General features: G+C 45.3%; 1 protein-coding gene across 5 annotated transcripts in view; it reads right to left on the bottom strand.

The window, feature by feature from the left end:
• LOC146857102 (lethal(3)malignant brain tumor-like protein 4) overlaps positions 1–19,422 on the bottom strand; it is a 566,079-nt gene that overhangs the window by 9,255 nt on the left and 537,402 nt on the right. For all 5 annotated transcript variants that reach the window (XM_085647600.1, XM_085647602.1, XM_085647599.1 and 2 more), the window contains one exon: positions 17,667–17,729. In XM_085647600.1, coding sequence (XP_085503726.1) covers positions 17,667–17,729 — 63 coding nt within the window. The remainder of the gene's footprint in view (positions 1–17,666; positions 17,730–19,422) is intronic.

The raw sequence follows: 19,422 nt of genomic DNA, 5'->3' as shown, positions 1-19,422 counted from the left end.
AATGAGGCATACCTTCCCATTGATGGGAAGGTATGCCTCATTACCGAATCGGTAAATACCGATTCGGTAATGGGGGAGCACATGCAAGGGTGGCAGGGTGTCACCCTGTTGCACCCCTGATTCGGCCATGTGTGCACATGTGGCACACATACATGCCCTGAGGGCATGTGTGTCTGCCACATTGCACACATCTACGGGCAAAATATTGCATTTACACACATATTCGTCATTTACCACCAACTATTAGTTGGTGGTAAATAACAAATCCCCACACACACCACACAGTCCCCCTACATCTCATTTCTGTATTCGGAATTTACCGAATCGGTAAAATTACCGAATCGGTAATTTTACCGAATCGGTAATTTTACCGATTCGGTAAATTCCGAATACAGAAATTCTCCCCCTACATCTCAAAAGCCAAAATACCGGTCGGTAACGGTATAATTACCGAAAATCGGCCGTTACCGACCGGTATTTGGCTACCTACATGAGGCCCTATGACTCTACACTCTACGCTACTCTATGCCATTCCAATCTGTGTAACTTCATGGTACATCACTACACTCTATGCTATTCCACTGGATGCCAGTCCACTCAACAGCACTTCACTATACACAACCAGGGCCGGACTGGCCGTAGCGGTCACCGGGAGTTTCCCCGCGGACCGATTTTGGGCCCCTGGGGGCCATTTTTGTTACAGGGCAGTTTTTGCAGCATAGCTGCAAAATCGGCCCCTGTAACAAAATCAGCCGATACCAGCCCTGGCAAACAGCTCGGCCGCTTCCAGGGGGGCCGGCTGAGCTCTTTGTCAGGGCCAGTTTTGGTTCCCAGTCCGGCCCTGTACACAACTGCAGTATACCCCACTCCACTCTGCCACAATCCAATGTATGCTATTATAATGTACAACACTACATTGTACGCCAGCCCACTGTACGTCACTACAATCTACTCTTCTACAGTCTAAGCTATTCCATTGTAGGACCATATACTCTATGCTACTTCACTATATGCAACACCACTGTACATCACTTGACTTAATGCCGCTAAACTCAACACTATGCCATTGTATGGCACTCCACTCTATGCTACTCCACTGTACTTAACTGTGGTCTACGCTATTCTGCTCTTCCCCACTCAAGTGTATGCTATTCCATGGTACGCCAATCCACTGTATGCCTACAGGGTGGTCCTGTTGCTATTGGACTGTCGGAGCCGTCGGCTCCTTGCTGGGCAGTCTCTTGCCTGAAACGGTGGCAGACAAACACTTGTCAGACCGCCATCATAATGAAGCCCATAATTAATAGTCAATTATATATTTGACAGTAACAGTAAAAAATTATATGACATGAAAATTACATTAATTATAATGAACAGCCCACTATTATAGTATTAATTACTAACATAAATGTAAAAAATCAAATGTACATTACAGTTAACAAATTAATTTAAAATAATTAAACAATATACATAATTAAGAATTTACAATAAAAAAAAATTAAGAATAAAATTACATTAACAAGTTAACATCCCACCCTATTCCACTACAAACCCCAAACCATGCTACTTCCATATAAATGATTAATTAAGTATGATAAAGAATTTTACGTTTTAAACCGGAGATGTTCTGATCCACAAACATTTTGCACTTTATTCATGTCACATGATATTTTTTATTTGATGTTTGTCATTTACCCAGCAGGTTTTAAGATACAGTAGGACTACCATGCTGAGACCACCTTGAGCAAAGTGAATCCAAAGAGAGGCTACTTAATTAGCTTGACATTGCATTTCAGTGCTGTGATGTGGAGACATAAACTGAAAAGAAACTATAAACTGAGATGATTGGTACTTGATATGGCTAATTGTTTCATTTTTAAAATATTTTCTTTAAATAAAAATATCATGTTAAAAAGGCAAAAATGCCAAATTTGCTTAACTGCCTGGCCTTAGAGTCAACCTAGGTGATCCGTCTTCAGAAAAAAACTCTTCTAAAAGGAAGTTCTGAAAAACTGCAAAAAGAAAAAAAGAGAGAAGACTGCTCTGTGATTAACACACTCGCATACAAGACCACCTCCTCCTGCTTAAAAAAACAAGAGTTGGACTTTATATGGCAGCAAAATTGACCTCCATCTGGACGTCAAGAAGACTTTGCATACCAACACTGATCATTCATTTATAGACATCGCGTCCTTGTACCCTTCCCATTTCAGGCCTTTGAATAAGCCCTCAGACTCTAGAAACATCCTTGCTCCAATTGCCTACAGGATAGAAGAAGAAGAAACAGTACTGACCAGCAAGGAATCAAGCCACTGACTGAGATCAGTGTCATACTGTGGCCCATCGGAATGAAGTTTTGCCTGCTGGACATATTAGAAGGAGGCGGGAGGAATGGAAAGTAATGCCATCCTGGCCAATCAACTCTGCTATAATACATGGCATCAGGTTATGACGAAGAGGTGGTTAAGGCAGCAGAAAAAAATAGGAAAAAATACAAAGTACAAGGAGGTGCAAAAGAGGATGCATGATTACATCTATACATATGAAGCTGTTCCTCAGTATGCGATGCTGCATATTTAAATATGTGCTAGACCTAGGCACAAACTACAAAATAAATGTTGGTGATGGTTGAAATACCTGAACTGATCCCAACCACTGGTAATAACACCGGGCTGTATTCTAGTCCACTCTTTTTACCCACTTTACCTTTCTAGACAGAGGCCCCCCTTATCCACATCAGTACTGACCCTACTCCACATGCGAACAGTATATTCCAAACTGCCAGGCAGGGTCCCCTCTAGAATGGAACACAAGCAACCCCTACACTGGTTTCAGCCTATTTCAGCAGGGTGCAGCTTGAGTCTCATGGTGCAGTGAGCATGGGATCCATGTCTGGGCATACCTGTCACACTTAGGGTGTCAAATACATAAAAAAATATCAAGGTAGCATTCTGGTCTATTAATCACCTGAGCATGAAGCATATGATACTGTTTATAGCATTTGATGGTGGCAGATCTGCACATGACAACATATTAGCGTATGCAAATGCATGTTTCTGAAATGGACTCATGCCAATATGCTGCATTCAAAAGAATGCAGACATGATCAAGGCGCAGTTGTCTCCTACCCCTTTTTGATGTTGGTCCATACTATCCCATCTTTTTCTACTAACCACTGCTCTGCCAAACCAAACTTACAAATGATGGGACAAGATGGGGTGAGATGCATCTAAAGGGACATTTTCATCATTCCAAATTTATTTGTTCCCCATTTTTGCTTCAGTATGGCTAACACTTTTTGCTATCATCACAGTCTTTAAGTACCCCCTCATCTGTTCACATTCAGCTTTTTTGCAATTATTTGTATGCTCAACATACACTTCATAGATCAATGGAATAAGAGCTTACCTGCATAGTCTTTCTTATACCTTCTTTCATATCTTTTAAAATTGCACCTATACATGGAATTACACCAAAACACTTCTTTCAAACTAATGGCTGATGTACAAAGCCATTTAGCGGTTTCAAACTTGCTAAATCTCATGGTCGGCAACCACTAAGGGCCCAATTACGACTGTGACCGTGCAGGAGCAGGGCTGCCATGCCGCTGCCCCGCTCCCACACCACCAACGCCGAGTGAGCACTGCCCGCCAGATTGAGAGTTTTCCTGTGTCTGGTGGACGTTTCTTTGGCGGTGCCTTTGAAAATGAACACTGCACTGGGAGCGCCAAATACAGTTCAAAAGTGCAGAGTCCATGCCGTTCAGGAACTGGTGTGCATGCACACAGGGCGGTACAACATGTGCCCCCCTGAATGCACCCGGTGCACAGGGCCAAGAGGAGGCCCATTAGGGCCCCCCTTCTTTCCCACTGCCAGCAGTTTCATGGAGTAAGAACCCCCTTGAGAGCCCACTGGCGGTGAGGAAAGTTGTAATATGCTTGGCGGTGCTGCCGCACACCACCAAGCATATTTTCGGCCCTCAGACCTCCACACCACCACCAGAGATCTCTGATCCCGGGCAGTTGCAGCAGTGCCATGGCGGTCTGACCGCCAAGTTGTAATCTGGCAGACGGAGCGGTGGTGCAGCAGTGCCTGGACTGCCACCACTGCACCACCATGAGTTTGGCGGTCCTCGGACAGTGAACATGAGTCCAAGGGCGTATGCATGATGTCTACCATACAATTTGTTCTGGAACGGTACAAAATACAATTCTTAGACGGCTTTTAAACGTTTTTTACTTTGTATGTGTCCTGTATAATTGAGCACACATGAAAAGCTGGAAAGATTGGAGCAATAAAAGCATTTGTCCTTGATATTACCAATGTTAAAACAGTGTTATTTTGTATGCAAAACCCTGTGCACTTTTTGTAGTAGGTAAGGTTTTGCATGTTTGTATGGGGAAACACATATACCACCCAAGGAATGCCTCCTTGATGCTAAGGAATGCTAGGTGAAGCTCTGCATTATTTGTGGTGACTTTCCAGCGCAAAACAAGTTTTGCGCTGGAAAGTATATTTCAAGTAAACATCTTACGTTGATTTGTGCCACTTTTGTAACTGAAAACCCAGTGCAAAATGTTAGTGAATATACCCTTAGGTACCTATATTTGTCCCACAGACAGCATGTTCCAGTAACATACTGCTTGTGATTTCCACATCGACCCTGCAGATGCTACAATTGAATTCATAGCAGGCCAGCTCAGATTTTCACCTTTTTGGGTGATCAAAAATGTGTATATTTGAGTATGGTAATAGTTTAATAAAAGTTGTTTCTTAAATAGGTGAGTAGAACTCAGGTGCTTCTGTTAACTTACTTCCTCTCCTCCAGACCTAGCCCACTCCACTCTTTAAAAATAAAGAAATGCGTCTGTCAATGTTTAACTAAATGCATTTTTAAGAATAAAAATGGGAGTCTAAAGCACAGAAATTGGCAAATTGACATCTGAAACAAGGGCCATCTGAGTTGCTTCCGACCGATACGACCGATATTGTTGCAGATTGGGAAATGCGCGATCTCAGGTCAGCGGTTCCGACCCCGCAATTAGGATGCGACCACACAGGGTGCTGTCGCAAACTTCCATTTTTCAATGGGAACTTGTGCGGCGGGCCGAAACTGCCCACAGAAAGAGCTCCCATTGAAAAATGTAAGTTTAAAAACATCCCAGCGCCGTCTGGCACACGGTGCAGGAGGGCCACATGCGGTGGGCCAGGGGGCCCTGCTAGGGGCCCCATTGCCATTTTCCAACAGCCTTTCCATGACGGAAAGGCCGACATGGAAAGGCTGTTGGAAACAAAACATCATAATTCCGACAGCAGAAACGCCATCCTTAAGGGATTATGAGGCCTTTCCGACCAACCGACGGGCAGATTGTGTCAGTCAGACCCTCCGACTGCTGCCTCCGACCACATGCATCATAAAGCTTCAGTCGGACCGCAGCAATTGATGCGGTTTGGACCGCAACCGACAAGCAGTCGGTTGCGGTCTAAACCTCATTGTAATAAGGCTCTTAATTGTAAAATATTTACTAACTCATGTGATTCAGGCCCTGAATTTACATCTTGGTCTAAAAATCGTGGGATGAATCTCCATTCCTTGTAGTACTACCTAGGAAGTAAGATTCCATGATGCAGGACTGCAACCTAACCTCAGCCTCCTACTCACCCTCATTGAATGAATCTTGGCATAAGAGAATCTTCCTGATGTCTGTAATTACATCTCTTTTATTTTACTCTAGACCTGGGTGAAATTTTCAGCACAATGGTGTAATTTCCCATATTTTTGGGAATTTCAAGTTATACTTATGTGAAATTCATGTCTGAAATTGCTTCATAATACCACACCATGCAATTATACCCCATTCATACCAAAATCATAGTATGTGAACGTGGGAGCTTGTCAAACAATTAGAGCGCAAGCAGCTGTTGTTCGGGGAACTTTTATTTTTTGCACGAAGAAGCATTTTGCACTAAAATATAATGCTAAATGCTGAATTTGCATATCGTGTAATTATGTGGAGTTTCAGGAAAGCCAATTACACAACTTTTACGCACCCCAAATTTAATCGGGACATCTATGAGAGTATATTCAGTTACAAGGAGACGAATGCTAGTGAAACCACCCCATGATCTGCCATGCAATCTTTCAATGATGATCTAATGGTGACTGATGTAAAAGCAATACTCAAACGCCACTTTTCTTAAACTCATTTAATCTGTGAGAAGAGCTCTGAAACCCTAGAGATAGGGATTGAGGAGGTTAAGTGGCACCAGGGATCAGATGTTTGAGGAACCTTTTACAGACTGCTCCCAGCACGAGAATGCGGCTAGCATGGAGTCACATTAGGGTGTATGGGTGTGAAGAGCCCAGAGCAACCTACTACCAGGGCTCAGAAAAATGAATCAATCAATCAGTACATTTGTAGAGCGCGCTACTCACCCGTGAGGGTCTCAAGACGGTTTGGGGTGTAGAAGGTGAGTCATCTGTTGAGGTATGCTGGTCCTGTGTCATGGAGTGACTTGTGTGGGTGGGTGAGGAGCCTGAAGGTGATCCTCTTGTTGACGGGGAGCCAGTGTAGGTCTCTCAGGTGGGGTGTGATGTGGCTTTGGCGAGGGATGTCGAGGATCAGGCGTGCAGAGGCGTTCTGTATGCATTGCAGTTGTTTCAGCAGCTTGGCTGGGGCTCCTGCGAAAAGGGCGTTTCCATAGTCCAGCCTGCTGCTGACGAGGGCCTGGGTGACCGTTTTTCTTGTGTTGGTGGGGATCCACCTGTAGATCTTTCGGAGCATGCGGAGGGTGTTGAAACAGGAGGACGAGATGGCGTTGACTTGCTTGGTCATGGAGAGTGTTGAGTTGAGTATCAAAGAGCAAACTGCTCCCAGGACAGAGCAGAGGGACACGTATATCATTAGGGCAGCAGGAACTGTGGCACCTGAGCGGAAGGAGGTGAATAGCCCAATGCATTGGAGCCAAAGTCCAAGTATGGGGCATAAGGACACAGCTATCAGTACTGGAGCAGGTACAGTGGTGCCTGGCAGAGCCAGGATGAAATGCCAACAACAGTAGGGATTTGGGCGCTGCAATTGTATTGAACAGTGATTCATGTGGGGTGCCACCGCACCTATTTGGACAGGTAGCATGCTACACCATGGCGTGTGTGGCTGTCAGAGTGTTTTATTTATAATCATTCTATACGGAAGTGTTTTGACTTCATGGATAAGTAACCAGAGAGATGCTCTTATCGTGTCTTGGGGGGCAGTGCCTATGAGTGGAGCTGGAGCTGTGAGAGATAGGCACTCAAATTATAGTTATGACTAAAGCATATAGGCAGTACACAGCACAAGCCTTATCAGCGGGACGGTAGGGTGATATGTGTATATACACTAAAAAAGAGGGGTAAACAGAGATGGCTTGGGAATCCATCTGGCAACATCTGCAAGAAAGGATTATGTAATATGTGTAAAATGGTAGTGTGTAAAATTTGCATCATTTGTGCGGAATCATGCAAAATGTCAGGAAAATGATGTGAAATCACGTGTAAGGATGCAACTGCAAATCCATTGTTTACTGCTGCATGTGAGCACAAAAGGAGTTTTGCGGTAAAAACATAGCACAAATATACATTAGTGGCACAAGCAACAGAAGGTCACGTTCTGGACCTTCACATTATTCCCATGCACTTGCGGTCAATGTTTACCAGAAATGGCACGTAGTTATGTGAAATGGCACAATTTCTGGAATTCTGCATAACAAGTGTACCATGAAATTCTAGAAATTACGCAGCTTAATTTAAATTTCAAAAAGGCCTAAAAATTACATCAAACGGTAATGACGGGAGCTGGTACTACGAGAAGTAGCTATGCACCATTTTTTTCAAAGGAAGGGATACTGCCAAATAATGTACAATGATATGTCAAATACTTTGGAGAAGTACACCATGAGATGTGGAGAGATCAGTCCCCTGGAAGACTTTTAACCAGGCCCACTGGAATTATTTGGCAGGGGAGGGCCAAATTTTGCGGCAGGTTTGAGGTAATTATGTGGCATGAATAGGCAAATTATGCTGCGTGATGTGGCACACCTTGTGATAGTATTACTTCATTAGCTTTTCATTTTTAAACTTGTTAGCACTGCCTGGGCATTAGTTTAATGCTCAAATATAGCAACAAGCAACAGAAAGGTGACCAGTCAACCTTTTCAAAGGGCTTTCCACTATGCGGCAACACGTGTCGCTGCATTTTTGGTAACTTTTGAACCGACTGTGCTAGAAACAATGTTTTGTTTAAATCAGCAGATTGTGTGGCAGGTTAAGGATTATGTGGAAAATGCAGCAAATCCACTATAACCATATAACTATGCGGAAATTGCAGCGGACGCACAATCACACAATTCTAATATCCCTGCTTTTAACTAAAAAATGATGCTCTAGCGGCAGTGGTGGAAGTGGGGTAAAAAAAGTAGGGGAACTGTGGGTGGAGAATCAGAGGGCGGGAATAACCTGAGAACTGGATCAGTGGGCGGAGTCAGAGGTGTGGCCAGAATGCACAAAACATCCCAATTTTTAGCATTTGTTTGACATTTCACTGACCAGTTACAGCTTATTATGTTATTTAATTCAATGCATGGATACACATAATTATTTAAGGTTTAATATGAGTTATTGACATTAAAATACAATCACAAAGTGGGATACGTTTCCAATCACAGAATGTCCCATTATACGCTTAAAAGTGGAAGCACAAGCCATTTGTCTCTGATCGATGGAGTTTCTGTCATCAGCACTTCTCCTCCCTTTTTCCACAAGAGCAGTACAAACATGAATGGGAAAATATCCTAGTCTGCAAAAGTTTTCTATATAATTATGGCTCTGCCATATTTGTCACATAATACATCATCTGCTGCATAATCTGACAATTTTAACTAATAAATGGTTTGTAGCTCAAACGGATCAAAAGTTACTAAAAAAATGTGACTTGTGCTGCTGCGAAGTGGACGGCCCTTTGTAAAGGTTGACTGATCACCTTTCTCCCTGCTGCATTTGTATGATACACTGGTACTAATAAGGCAAAATCTTTCCAGAGACTGTTAGCATGTGTAAAAATGGCAAAATAATAAAGTTACAGAAAATATACTGCATTATGTTGCAGTCTTTTTTTGCTGCATAATCTCGTCAACCATGCAGCGTAATTTTGTCATATTTTGCTGAATAATTCCAGTGGCCCCAAAGCAGGCAGCACGTCTTAAAAGTGCTTGAGCATGAAGCAGAGAAATGTGAAGTTTGCGAACATAGTTTGGTGTGCATGCAAATCCTGCTTTGCCAATCCCTGGTGAGTTGCAGCCACTACTGCTGACACAAGGTGAATGGAGGTACCAATGGGTGAGGCGGACTGGCCTCAAGGGCAGGGCCGGCTTTAGCGCTGGTGGTACCCTGTGCAACAATGTTTGTTGGTGCCCCCAATGACCACCTTCGCCATGGACTCCCACACTACCACCCTTTAACAGTGCCCCTCAATTCTCCATAACCACACTCTCCCTCAGATGCATTTAATTTGATTCACAGCACCACTCATACCAGTGTAGGGTTTCGGAGCACTTTACATCACACACACTACACAGAGACAATCAATAATGTGTGTGTAAATCATTGTATAGGGAATGCTACAGAAGACAAAGGGCCACCTAAAGTCAGCACCCGGTGGGAACACATGGGTCGCACTGCCCTAGAGCTGGCACTTCTCAAGGGTCCTGTGACCTTGCTCCAGGGTGTGCTGCTTCATAAGCCTGCCCGCAACACTAGAGGTGAACTTCAGTATGGATTGGAGGGGACAGGCCTCCAAGGTTAACCCACACTTGCCCCCACTAGGGTAAACCTGCTGGTGCTAAGACACCATGGCTTCTGTGGTCTTGCAGGGCCTTCTTAGACCTAGCATGTGAATGTGCTCCCTCAGGAGAGTGGTCTGGTGGACTGGTCATGAAGGCTGAACCTGGTTCCCCAATTCCAATTCAGCAGCTCTGACCATAGTGCCACATCCTCTCCCCCACTGAACACCATACTTCCCCACTGAGAGAAACTTGCATGGCCTTCAACTACAACCCAATTGTGCCCTGCTATAAATATCTGGATGTGACTCAGTGCAAATTACGCACCAGACAAGAGGAATATGCTGCATAAAAAACGTAAACACTCATGGGGAATGCAAGATTTAGTTAAGCATGTGAAATGTAAGCAGGAACAACATGGTTAACTTAATGCATTCACACTCACTATTCAGAAATCTGTGAGTGATTGTGCCTGAAAAGTTAAGGACATGACTACAGTGCTCGGAATGGACCCGCTTCAATGTCCATTGCTTATGTCATTACAAAACGAAAGTAGTATGGTAAATGGACCACATCCATAAACACCTAGCCATGGTACGCATTTTGTTTTCCCATCCACACATCAATCCGGCATTGCAGTATCTCCAGGAATGGTGCACAATGCTTTTTCAAAGAAAAGATAAAATAAAAGTAGCGCTTCACTGGGAAACTCAATCTGGCCGCTATGTGAACACTGTCATGCTTTATTTAGTTTTTTCTTTATTTATCATATTTTGAACCTTTTATTTCTCTACGTCCCAAGGCTGTACTCTGGAATAGAATAATGTCAGAAAAAGACAACACCTGCAGCAAAAGTATTTTTCTTTTTTGGATCTATTTCACAGGGGAGCAAATACACAAAAGGAGGAAAGAGGATGAGAACCCTTTCTTGAAGTCACGGATTTCAAGAGGAAGGGAGGGGGGGGATCAGCTGTCAGCGAAGGAGCAGAAGTGGACACTGTCCTTGCCTTCTCTGGCAAGAAAGAAAAGACAGAGTCCCTTTCCTTCTCTGCGCACCACCAGTCCCCGAACTTCTCTGCAGGCCTTGGCGATTTCTGCCGTCCTGGGACGCATTATTAAAACGAGAAAAATAGGGGCACGGGATCTAATGAATTATATAAGTAGGGGCTCGCCGTGCCCTGCCGATCCCGCCCACTTCGACCACTGTCAAGCGGTGATCTTATAAAGGGCAGGGTTTTTTTAATAAGAAAATGAAGACCATTAGACTGTAAAGGACCCGCCTATGAAAACACAGACATAAGCATGCAGTCAACATTTTTACCTAAATGTATATTGAAGTCAAAGCTATAGGTTTTCCTACTAGTTCTGGAAAAAAGTAATTATTTCGAATTGCAATATAAATGTGTTTTAATGGGCATTTGCTTCGGTGGCCCGGCTCTTTCACAATAGTTAAAGAACGTGAAATAGTTCTTCAACCGATTGAAGACTTCAGAAGCCCACTTCGGCTCTTTTAGTGGGGTTGCTTTATTTTACAACTACTTGAGCGCTGGGATTGTAACTATTAAAAATAAGAATCAAAATTGTACTCTGCCGTGCAGTTTGTGAAACAGTAATCTGGAACTATGAACAACACTGATGGATTTTTATGTGTATAATTAATAAAATGACAATGAAGACAAAAAACGAATGTTAAACGGCTGCAGCTTTGAACATGTTTATTTTTCACTGAAACATTTACCTTGTTTTAATTAAGCCTTTGGCTGTGGGCATGTAAGAATTGGTGAAGTGAGTGCAGTTCTCAAAAATCTACAGACACTGGTGCCAGGGGGTCAAAGGGACTTGGCTGGGCTGGGAGTGTCAGGCTAGGCCCTTTGTCCTGCAAGAGCGTTTCTTCGCACCTCGTTCGCATCCCCTGGAATGACAATGCAAGCCCTCACCTCGCATCAGCAGGAGGGGGAAGGGACTGTCTCGGAGGATGCAGGTGAATCGCGCTTTCCTCTTTGAAAGTGTAAAGCTCCACCCGCGCAGTAACAGGGAAGGGAGTTTCCATTCTTAAACCCAGGAGAAGATGCAAAACAACATATTTAAAATCCAAAGAGGTCACAGAGGGTCAGGATCTTGCAGTGTCACAGACCGGCAAGGTAGAAGTTCAGCAGCCGCTTGACACTTTCATATGCTGTATCTAAATTAATTTGTAAACTATAAGAAATAATCCCGGTTTTATTTTGGCTTGAACAATCAGTTCATTTATCCTTATTCTGGTGCTTTTCCTTCTTATGAAAAGTAAACATGACCTGGAGAATGCGAGGACAGTGGAGGCCATTCTGGTGCTTTTCCTTCTTATGAAAAGTAAACATGACCTGGAGAATGCGAGGACAGTGGAGGCCTTTTAACTGAGCTTCCTCTGCTGAACAGCCAAGTTGAAAAGTGCATTCTAACGCACTTACTTTTAATGTGGTGTTTCAACCCCCACGGCCAAGGCCCTCTTTTCACGAGAAGTGCCTTCCACTAGGATGGATGCATTTTTTAAGCAAATACCTTCCTGGACAAGGTCCCTTGTGCTTTAATCTTTTGATTACAGTATTCTGGTCTTGAGGTGAGTGTCGCTCTGACTGCTGAGGTACATGACAAAGGCTTAAATCTATTAAAACATGTAAGACCGAGAAACCAATGCATCACACTTTCATGGTTGGTAGAAACAGCCATTTTTGTTATTAAAAAACATGGATCTGGTGTTTTTATGATAAGCACTTTAAACAGAGCTTTTGGGAATGTAATTTGTATTCTTCTAGTTCATTTCATTAACTCTTCATGACCAAAAGACTGTGTTGAGAAATTAAACGGCAACCTGCAGAGGTGAGTTTAATCGACCGAGTTAGATTGAAACACAGTGCTAAAAATGATATAGGGACACAAGGAAAACGTTTGATTATTGTGGCACAGTGTAATCAAAAGCATTTTCACAGATTTCACTAAAGCACAAGACAGCAATGGCATGGGCAGGAATAGTGGAAGCCTCCTTTAGACAAGGGGCAGGTACTATACAAGTACCAAGTGAAACTTGTAGATGCAAAAGACACAATGTCCCTCTGCACTGTCTTCTTGGATTGGATCGTAACCTAGATATGAAGTGGGTAATTTTCCAAAAATGTTAGGCTATCTGGACCATTGGGTCCTGCAGGACGTCTATGGAAGTCCAGCTGAGCCTGGACGTCTATGGAAGTCCAGCTGAGCCTAACATTTTAAAACTGCTTGAATCACATTGGCTTATTGAGCCTTTTCTCCAGACACCCAATGGGGTCCAACAATTACCCTGGACTGTACTGCAGGCCCTCACACTCACATCACAGTAACATTTTGCAGGTGCCAATACTGGACTCAGGGGCTCAGTACCAAAGTCCTTGGATGGAGTGGATGGAGTTCTCTTCACTGAACTTCGTTAGTTAGGCATTGACGGTCTTCTTGGTGACTTTGGCTGCGAAGGGGAGGAGGGAGATGGGTCGGTAGTTCTTGAGGTCTGAAGGATCTGCCGAGGGCTTCTTGAGAAGGGGCTTGACCTCTGCGCGTTTCCAGTCATCAGAAAAAATTCCAGTTTCGAAGGAGGTGTGGATGGTGCGTCGTAGTTCCGTTGCAATGGCAGCAGCACCTCTGTGGAAGATGTGGGAAGGGCAGGGGTCTGTGGGTGCTCCTGAGTGAATGCTTTTCATGGTTGAGTCAGTGTCTTCTGTGGTGGTTGGGGTCCAGGCGGAGATGATGGGTTGACTGTCGTTGGTGGGGGAGTGAGTGGTTTAGTCGTCCTGTGTCAGTTTGTTGAAGTTGTCATAGAGGGACTTAATTTTTAGATGGAAGAAGGCACTGAGCTTGTTGCAGAGGTCCTGGGAGAGGGTGATGTCCGTGACTTCACTGTGGGGTTTAGTGAATTCTTGGCTAATGCTGAAGAGTTCCTTCTAGTTGCTGGGGTTGGCGGTGATCTTGTTCTGGATGAAGGTTTTTTGGTTGATCTGATGAGTTGGTGGTGCTCTATCATGGCGTTCTTGTATGTAGTGCGGTCTTCCGAAGATTTGCTGTTCCTCCAATTCTTCTCGAGACGTCTGCAGGTGCGTCTGGATTCATGGAGGTTGGCGGTGAACCAGTTGGCCTTTCTGGAGTGTTGTCTGTCTGGGTTGCGAAGGGGTGCGAGTTCGTCTGCGCAATTGGTGATCCATCTGTGTCGTTCTTTTGCAGCGACGTTGGCGTCAGGCGAGGTGGTGTGGGGGGCATCGCAGTTGAGGGTGGAGTTGAGGTGCTCCTCGGTGCCCTTGCTGCAGTTCCTTCGAGATGGGCAGGGTGTAGGTTTGAGAGCGGTGGGTTTGTTGACGTGGAAGTGAACGCAGTGGTGGTCAGTCCAGAGGGGCTGCGAGGTGTGGCTGAAGTGGACGTTGTTGCCTCCTGTGAGGATGCCATGTGGGTGGGGGTGGTGATGAGCTGTTGCAGTCAGAGGTTGGCGAGGTTGTCCAGGGGGGTGGAGGAGTTGGGGTCATTGAGGTTGTCGAGGTGAAATTTGAGGTCTCCGATGAGTATGTAGTCCGTGGAGGCGATGGCACTGAGGGCAACGAGGTTGACGATGGTAGTGGTGAGCACTGTTCAAGGTCCGGGTGGCCTGTAGGCAAGGGTGCTGCTTAGAGTTGTTCTAGGGCTGGTTGAGATTCTGGAAGTGGAGGTGTTCCATGTTGGTGGATGAGTTGTTCGTGGTGGAGGTGGAGAGACAGACAGAGCTCTTGTGTGCAATGGTGAGTCCTTCTCCTGGGCGGTTGGGACAGTCCTTCCTCTGGATCTTGTATCCATTGGGGATGGCAGAGGCGATGTCGGGGGCAGAGGAGGTGTTGGTCCAGATTTCTGTGAAGAAGGCGACGTCTGGCGAGAGGGTGTCAAGAAGGTTCCAAATCTCTATGGCGTGTCTGTGCAGGGAGCGTACATTGGGGAGGATGCACTTCAGGGCTTCGGTGGTGTCGGCGTCGGGTGTGGGGGCAGGGGCCTTGGTGTTGCGGAGGGTGGTGAAGGTTCAGCAGCAGTGGCAGCAGGAGAACTGGCGATGGGTGGTGTTCAGCGTGGACAGCTTGCAGTTGTTATTCCTATGGGGGTTGAGTGTGAGGATGGCAGCAGAATCGTAGCGGTGGTTGGTCGGAAAAGCAGTGTCCCTGGCGCTGGTCTGGTCGCAGACGGGCTTGCCTTTGGCATGCCAGTGGCGCGCCCGCTGCACATGGCTGCCGTTAAATAGGGAAGTGGGAGGGAGGCGCAGCGGGAGCGGGAATCCGGCAATGGAGGGGCTGCAGGGGCAGCAGCGGTGGAAAAGTAGGGCACAACAGGAAAAACAGGGAGAGGGAAGACAGGCAAAGAGGCACAAAAAACAGAAGGCACAATAACCAGCACAGAGGCACAGATCTAAGGCACAATAACAGAGGCACTGGATAGAAGTAATTAGAGACATAACAGACAGCAAAAAGCGGCACAATACCAGGGCACAGAATAAGAGAAATTACAGAGCTTAACAGACAGCAAAAGATCACAAAATAACAGGGCACAGAATAACAGAAAGTAGAACGTGCACCAGCAGAGAGGCAGACAGACGCCTCAAACCTACTGGCAGGGGTGATGCTGGGTCGGCGGTGGTGGCACACCAGCGGGGCTGCTGTGGGAGAGAGCAGGACCCTGGCCGGGAGGTCAGGGGTCTTGCTCGTGCGCCCTTGCAGTGGGCGCCATTAAATAGGGAAGGGGAGGAAGGCGCAGCTGGGAGGCGGGAGCGGGAAACCGGCAGGGGGGAGGGGCCGCAGAGGCAGCAGTGATGGGAAAGACGGTAACAACAGGAAAAACAGGGAGAAGGAAAACGGGCAAAGAGGCACAGATCAGAGGTACAATTACAGAGGCACAGGATAACAGTAATTAGAGAAATAACAGAAAGCAAAAAGTGGGACAGTAACATGGCACAGAATAAGAGAAATTACAGAGCATAACAGACAGCAAAAGACGGCACAATACCAGGGCACAGAATAACACAGTAGAACGGGCACAAGATGGTATTTCTCATATCGCTGAAACTTCAATATAATGTTCTAAAAGTTATTTTGGAGCTGGTTGCTGTGCAGACAATTAAGATCTCCAAACACACCATTGCCCTGTATCATTCTCATGCATGAAGTGGTGCATGTGAGTAGTTGAGAACAGCACATTTAAAATGAATGGGATTCCACCCCCTCCTCCTCAGACCATCGGGAATACCATCATCTTTCACTGCAAAATGCAACCGTAGTCATTCAACCATCTAGCCATTATCTAAAAGTTCATATTACATTGTGCATATTAATATACAAACAAAGGAAAAGCAAAATAAAGACTCTAAATTCCTGGTACAAGCATTAAAATGTAACAATAGGCATTGATGCCTGTAGATTATGTGCAAAAAAATTATAAAATCAGTTTATATTGAATATCAGTGTAGTGCACCATCAATGTTTTGTTGCAGATAAGGATCAAATGGCAATAGCAAAGTATTTTGGGACTTGAAACTGACCTATTTTGCTTTTAGTGATGTTCATAAGAGCACTAACAATTTTCAGGCTCAAAAAAATCTAAATTCAGCAGCTTCATGTAAACAAAGTTTTATTTTAATAAATAGAGAAAAGGTTAATATTCATGAAAAATATTTGGATAAACACAAGTTATAAAGCTTTTCCTTTCAAATGTCTGGCCTTCTGGCTGATAGTGGGTTTTTCTGTTGAGCAAAGTGTGTTTAAATGCAAAGTGTGTTTAAGACCACAGTACCGCCTCCTGCCTACAGGGGCAGAGCTGAGCAGAAATATAAACACACTTGATGAAACACAGGTCCCCACAAGGTCATTTTTTTAAAAGTTGTAAAAATTGGCACAGATGTTGTTCAAGCCATTTGTTATCATTTAGAAGACATTGCCTTGTGGGGACTTGGGTTCAAGTCCCCACAGCGTGAGTGTGTTATCACACTCAAGTCCCCACAAGGATAGAGACACACACACACACACACACACACACACACACACACACACACACACACACACACACACACACACACACACACACACACACACACACACACACACACACACACACACACACACACACACACACACACACACACACACACACACACACACACACACACACACACACACACACACACACACACACACACACACACACACACACACACACACACACACACACACACACACACACACACACACACACACACACACACACACACACACACACACACACACACACACACACACACACACACACACACACACACACACACACACACACACACACACACACACACACACACACACACACACACACACACACACACACACACACACACACACACACACACACACACACACACACACACACACACACACACACACACACACACACACACACACACACACACACACACACACACACACACACACACACACACACACACACACACACACACACACACACACACACACACACACACACACACACACACACACACACACACACACACACACACACACACACACACACACACACACACACACACACACACACACACACACACACACACACACACACACACACACACACACACACACACACACACACACACACACACACACACACACACACACACACACACACACACACACACACACTGCAAACATGCCTGATTTTGAACTGTAAGATTACCAAACTCATTGAGGAGCTAGCACAGATACTCAGAGAATGGTGCATGCAGATGGGAGGCCAACAGAGCTGTGTGTAAAGAAAGACTGTCAATCTCAACTTACCTCATCTTTAAACACAGACGATTGCTCCTTACACCCAGGTAAACGATGAACAAAAGATGCTACCTGCAACACAGACAAGAATGATATTTACAAGATTAATGAGACTGGAAATGATGCTTTTTGACCTCAATAAGAACAAAAGGGGAAAACAGTGGTAGCTCCAGAAGCATTTTTCTGGCAGTATCCTCTACAGTACATCCCCAGCAAATGAAACTGAGCAATCCAGCATAGGATGATCTGTTAGGTGATGGCAGCGAAGAGAAGGAGGTCCCATGGCTTACGGCCAGTCCTAAGAGAAGCTCATGTGCAGATGAGAAGGTGAAAAATGTGGCACACTTAACTGAGAAAGAAGCAAACACCTATGTGGATGCAGAACAAAACTCAAACCCCCTGACTAAACCAACTATTTGCCCCTTTTAAGACCTCATTAAATCGACCTTCCATTCTTAAGCCTTTTTAATGCATGTAAATGTAGCAGACTAAGTTGGTCTGAGATATCTTGGGCAGTTTGAATGGGGTACTCTACCGGGTGTCTTGCCTTCAGCACGACACCTGTCAAGGTTTCCCCCTGTCACCGATGTTCTTTGCCCTTATACTAGAGATCTTAGTGGCCTGGATTAGACAGGACCCCCTGGTCAGAGTTCTATACTGGCATGATAGCTGGGAAGATAGAAAATTGTTGTATGCGGACAGTATCCTTCTATACGTCACGGACCCCGTCAGTACACTCAGTAGACCTATTCTGGTGTACCTCCTGGGGGCAAGAACCCCGACTGCCCCAGGATTGTGAGGCGCTAATAGTCACAGAAGTGTTCTGTTACTGGGCAAACATCTCACTAAAGACCCCAAGTTATTCTGCACCAAAACTCTCTTACCACCATTAGATAGGTTGAGGCGTGATGTGGATCACTGGAGGACCCTGCCCCTGTCTCTTCTGGGCAGAGTGACACTCTATAAAATGCTTCCTATTTCAAGCCGATCATTAAAGAACTTAGGACACTACTTTGGGATAGGGCCTGGCCACGATTGCACTAAATAAACTCACCAGTTGGTGGTTTGAAGAGGGGGATAGCCTTGCCTGATATCCAGAAATACTAGTGGGTGGCACAGTTTACCACCATAAACAGTTGGGCTCACCTCCCTCCAGACGAATCTGCATTTCGCATGGACAGATTCATTATGCAACCATCGGTTATCTCAGGGTCCTTTATGGCTCTCCTAAACACTCAACCCGTTTTGGCCCTATTTCTACCAGGGCTACCATTTTGCATGGGACTCTGCGGCGCTCTCCAAAGTGGGAGATCTCTGGGTCCAAGGAGATGACGTCCCATGGTCAGACCTGTAACGTGACTAGCAGCTAGTTCCCACTGAGGTCTATTATCCAGATACTTGACGCACTCAGGGCAGTCTTGCCCAAGGAAACAGTGCTCCCCCCCCCCCCCCCCCCCACCGAGTCCTCGCCCTTAGAAGACCACTTATTAGATGAACACATGCCTCGGAAGGCGACCTCCCTTACAGATAAAAAGTTACTCAACAATACTCCTCACGCTCTACAACCCCTGAGGGAGCAGTGGATCCAAGATCTAGGGAAGTTGGGGGATGATGAATGGGCAGAGGCCCTGGCGTCCCTGCGGGAGTTGGCCATGTGTGCGGAGTTTCGAATGGTACAAATAAGAATAATACATTGATCTTACTACGCCCAGACTACACCGTTTCAAATTGGTACAGTGATGACGGAAATTTGTCAGGGTGGGTG

Source organism: Triturus cristatus, chromosome 3_2, assembly GCF_964204655.1.
Source record: "Triturus cristatus chromosome 3_2, aTriCri1.1, whole genome shotgun sequence".
In the NCBI taxonomy this organism is placed as follows: domain Eukaryota; kingdom Metazoa; phylum Chordata; class Amphibia; order Caudata; family Salamandridae; genus Triturus; species Triturus cristatus.
The sequence above is the reverse complement of the archived record's forward strand: the minus strand, read 5'-3'. Positions and strand labels throughout refer to the sequence as shown.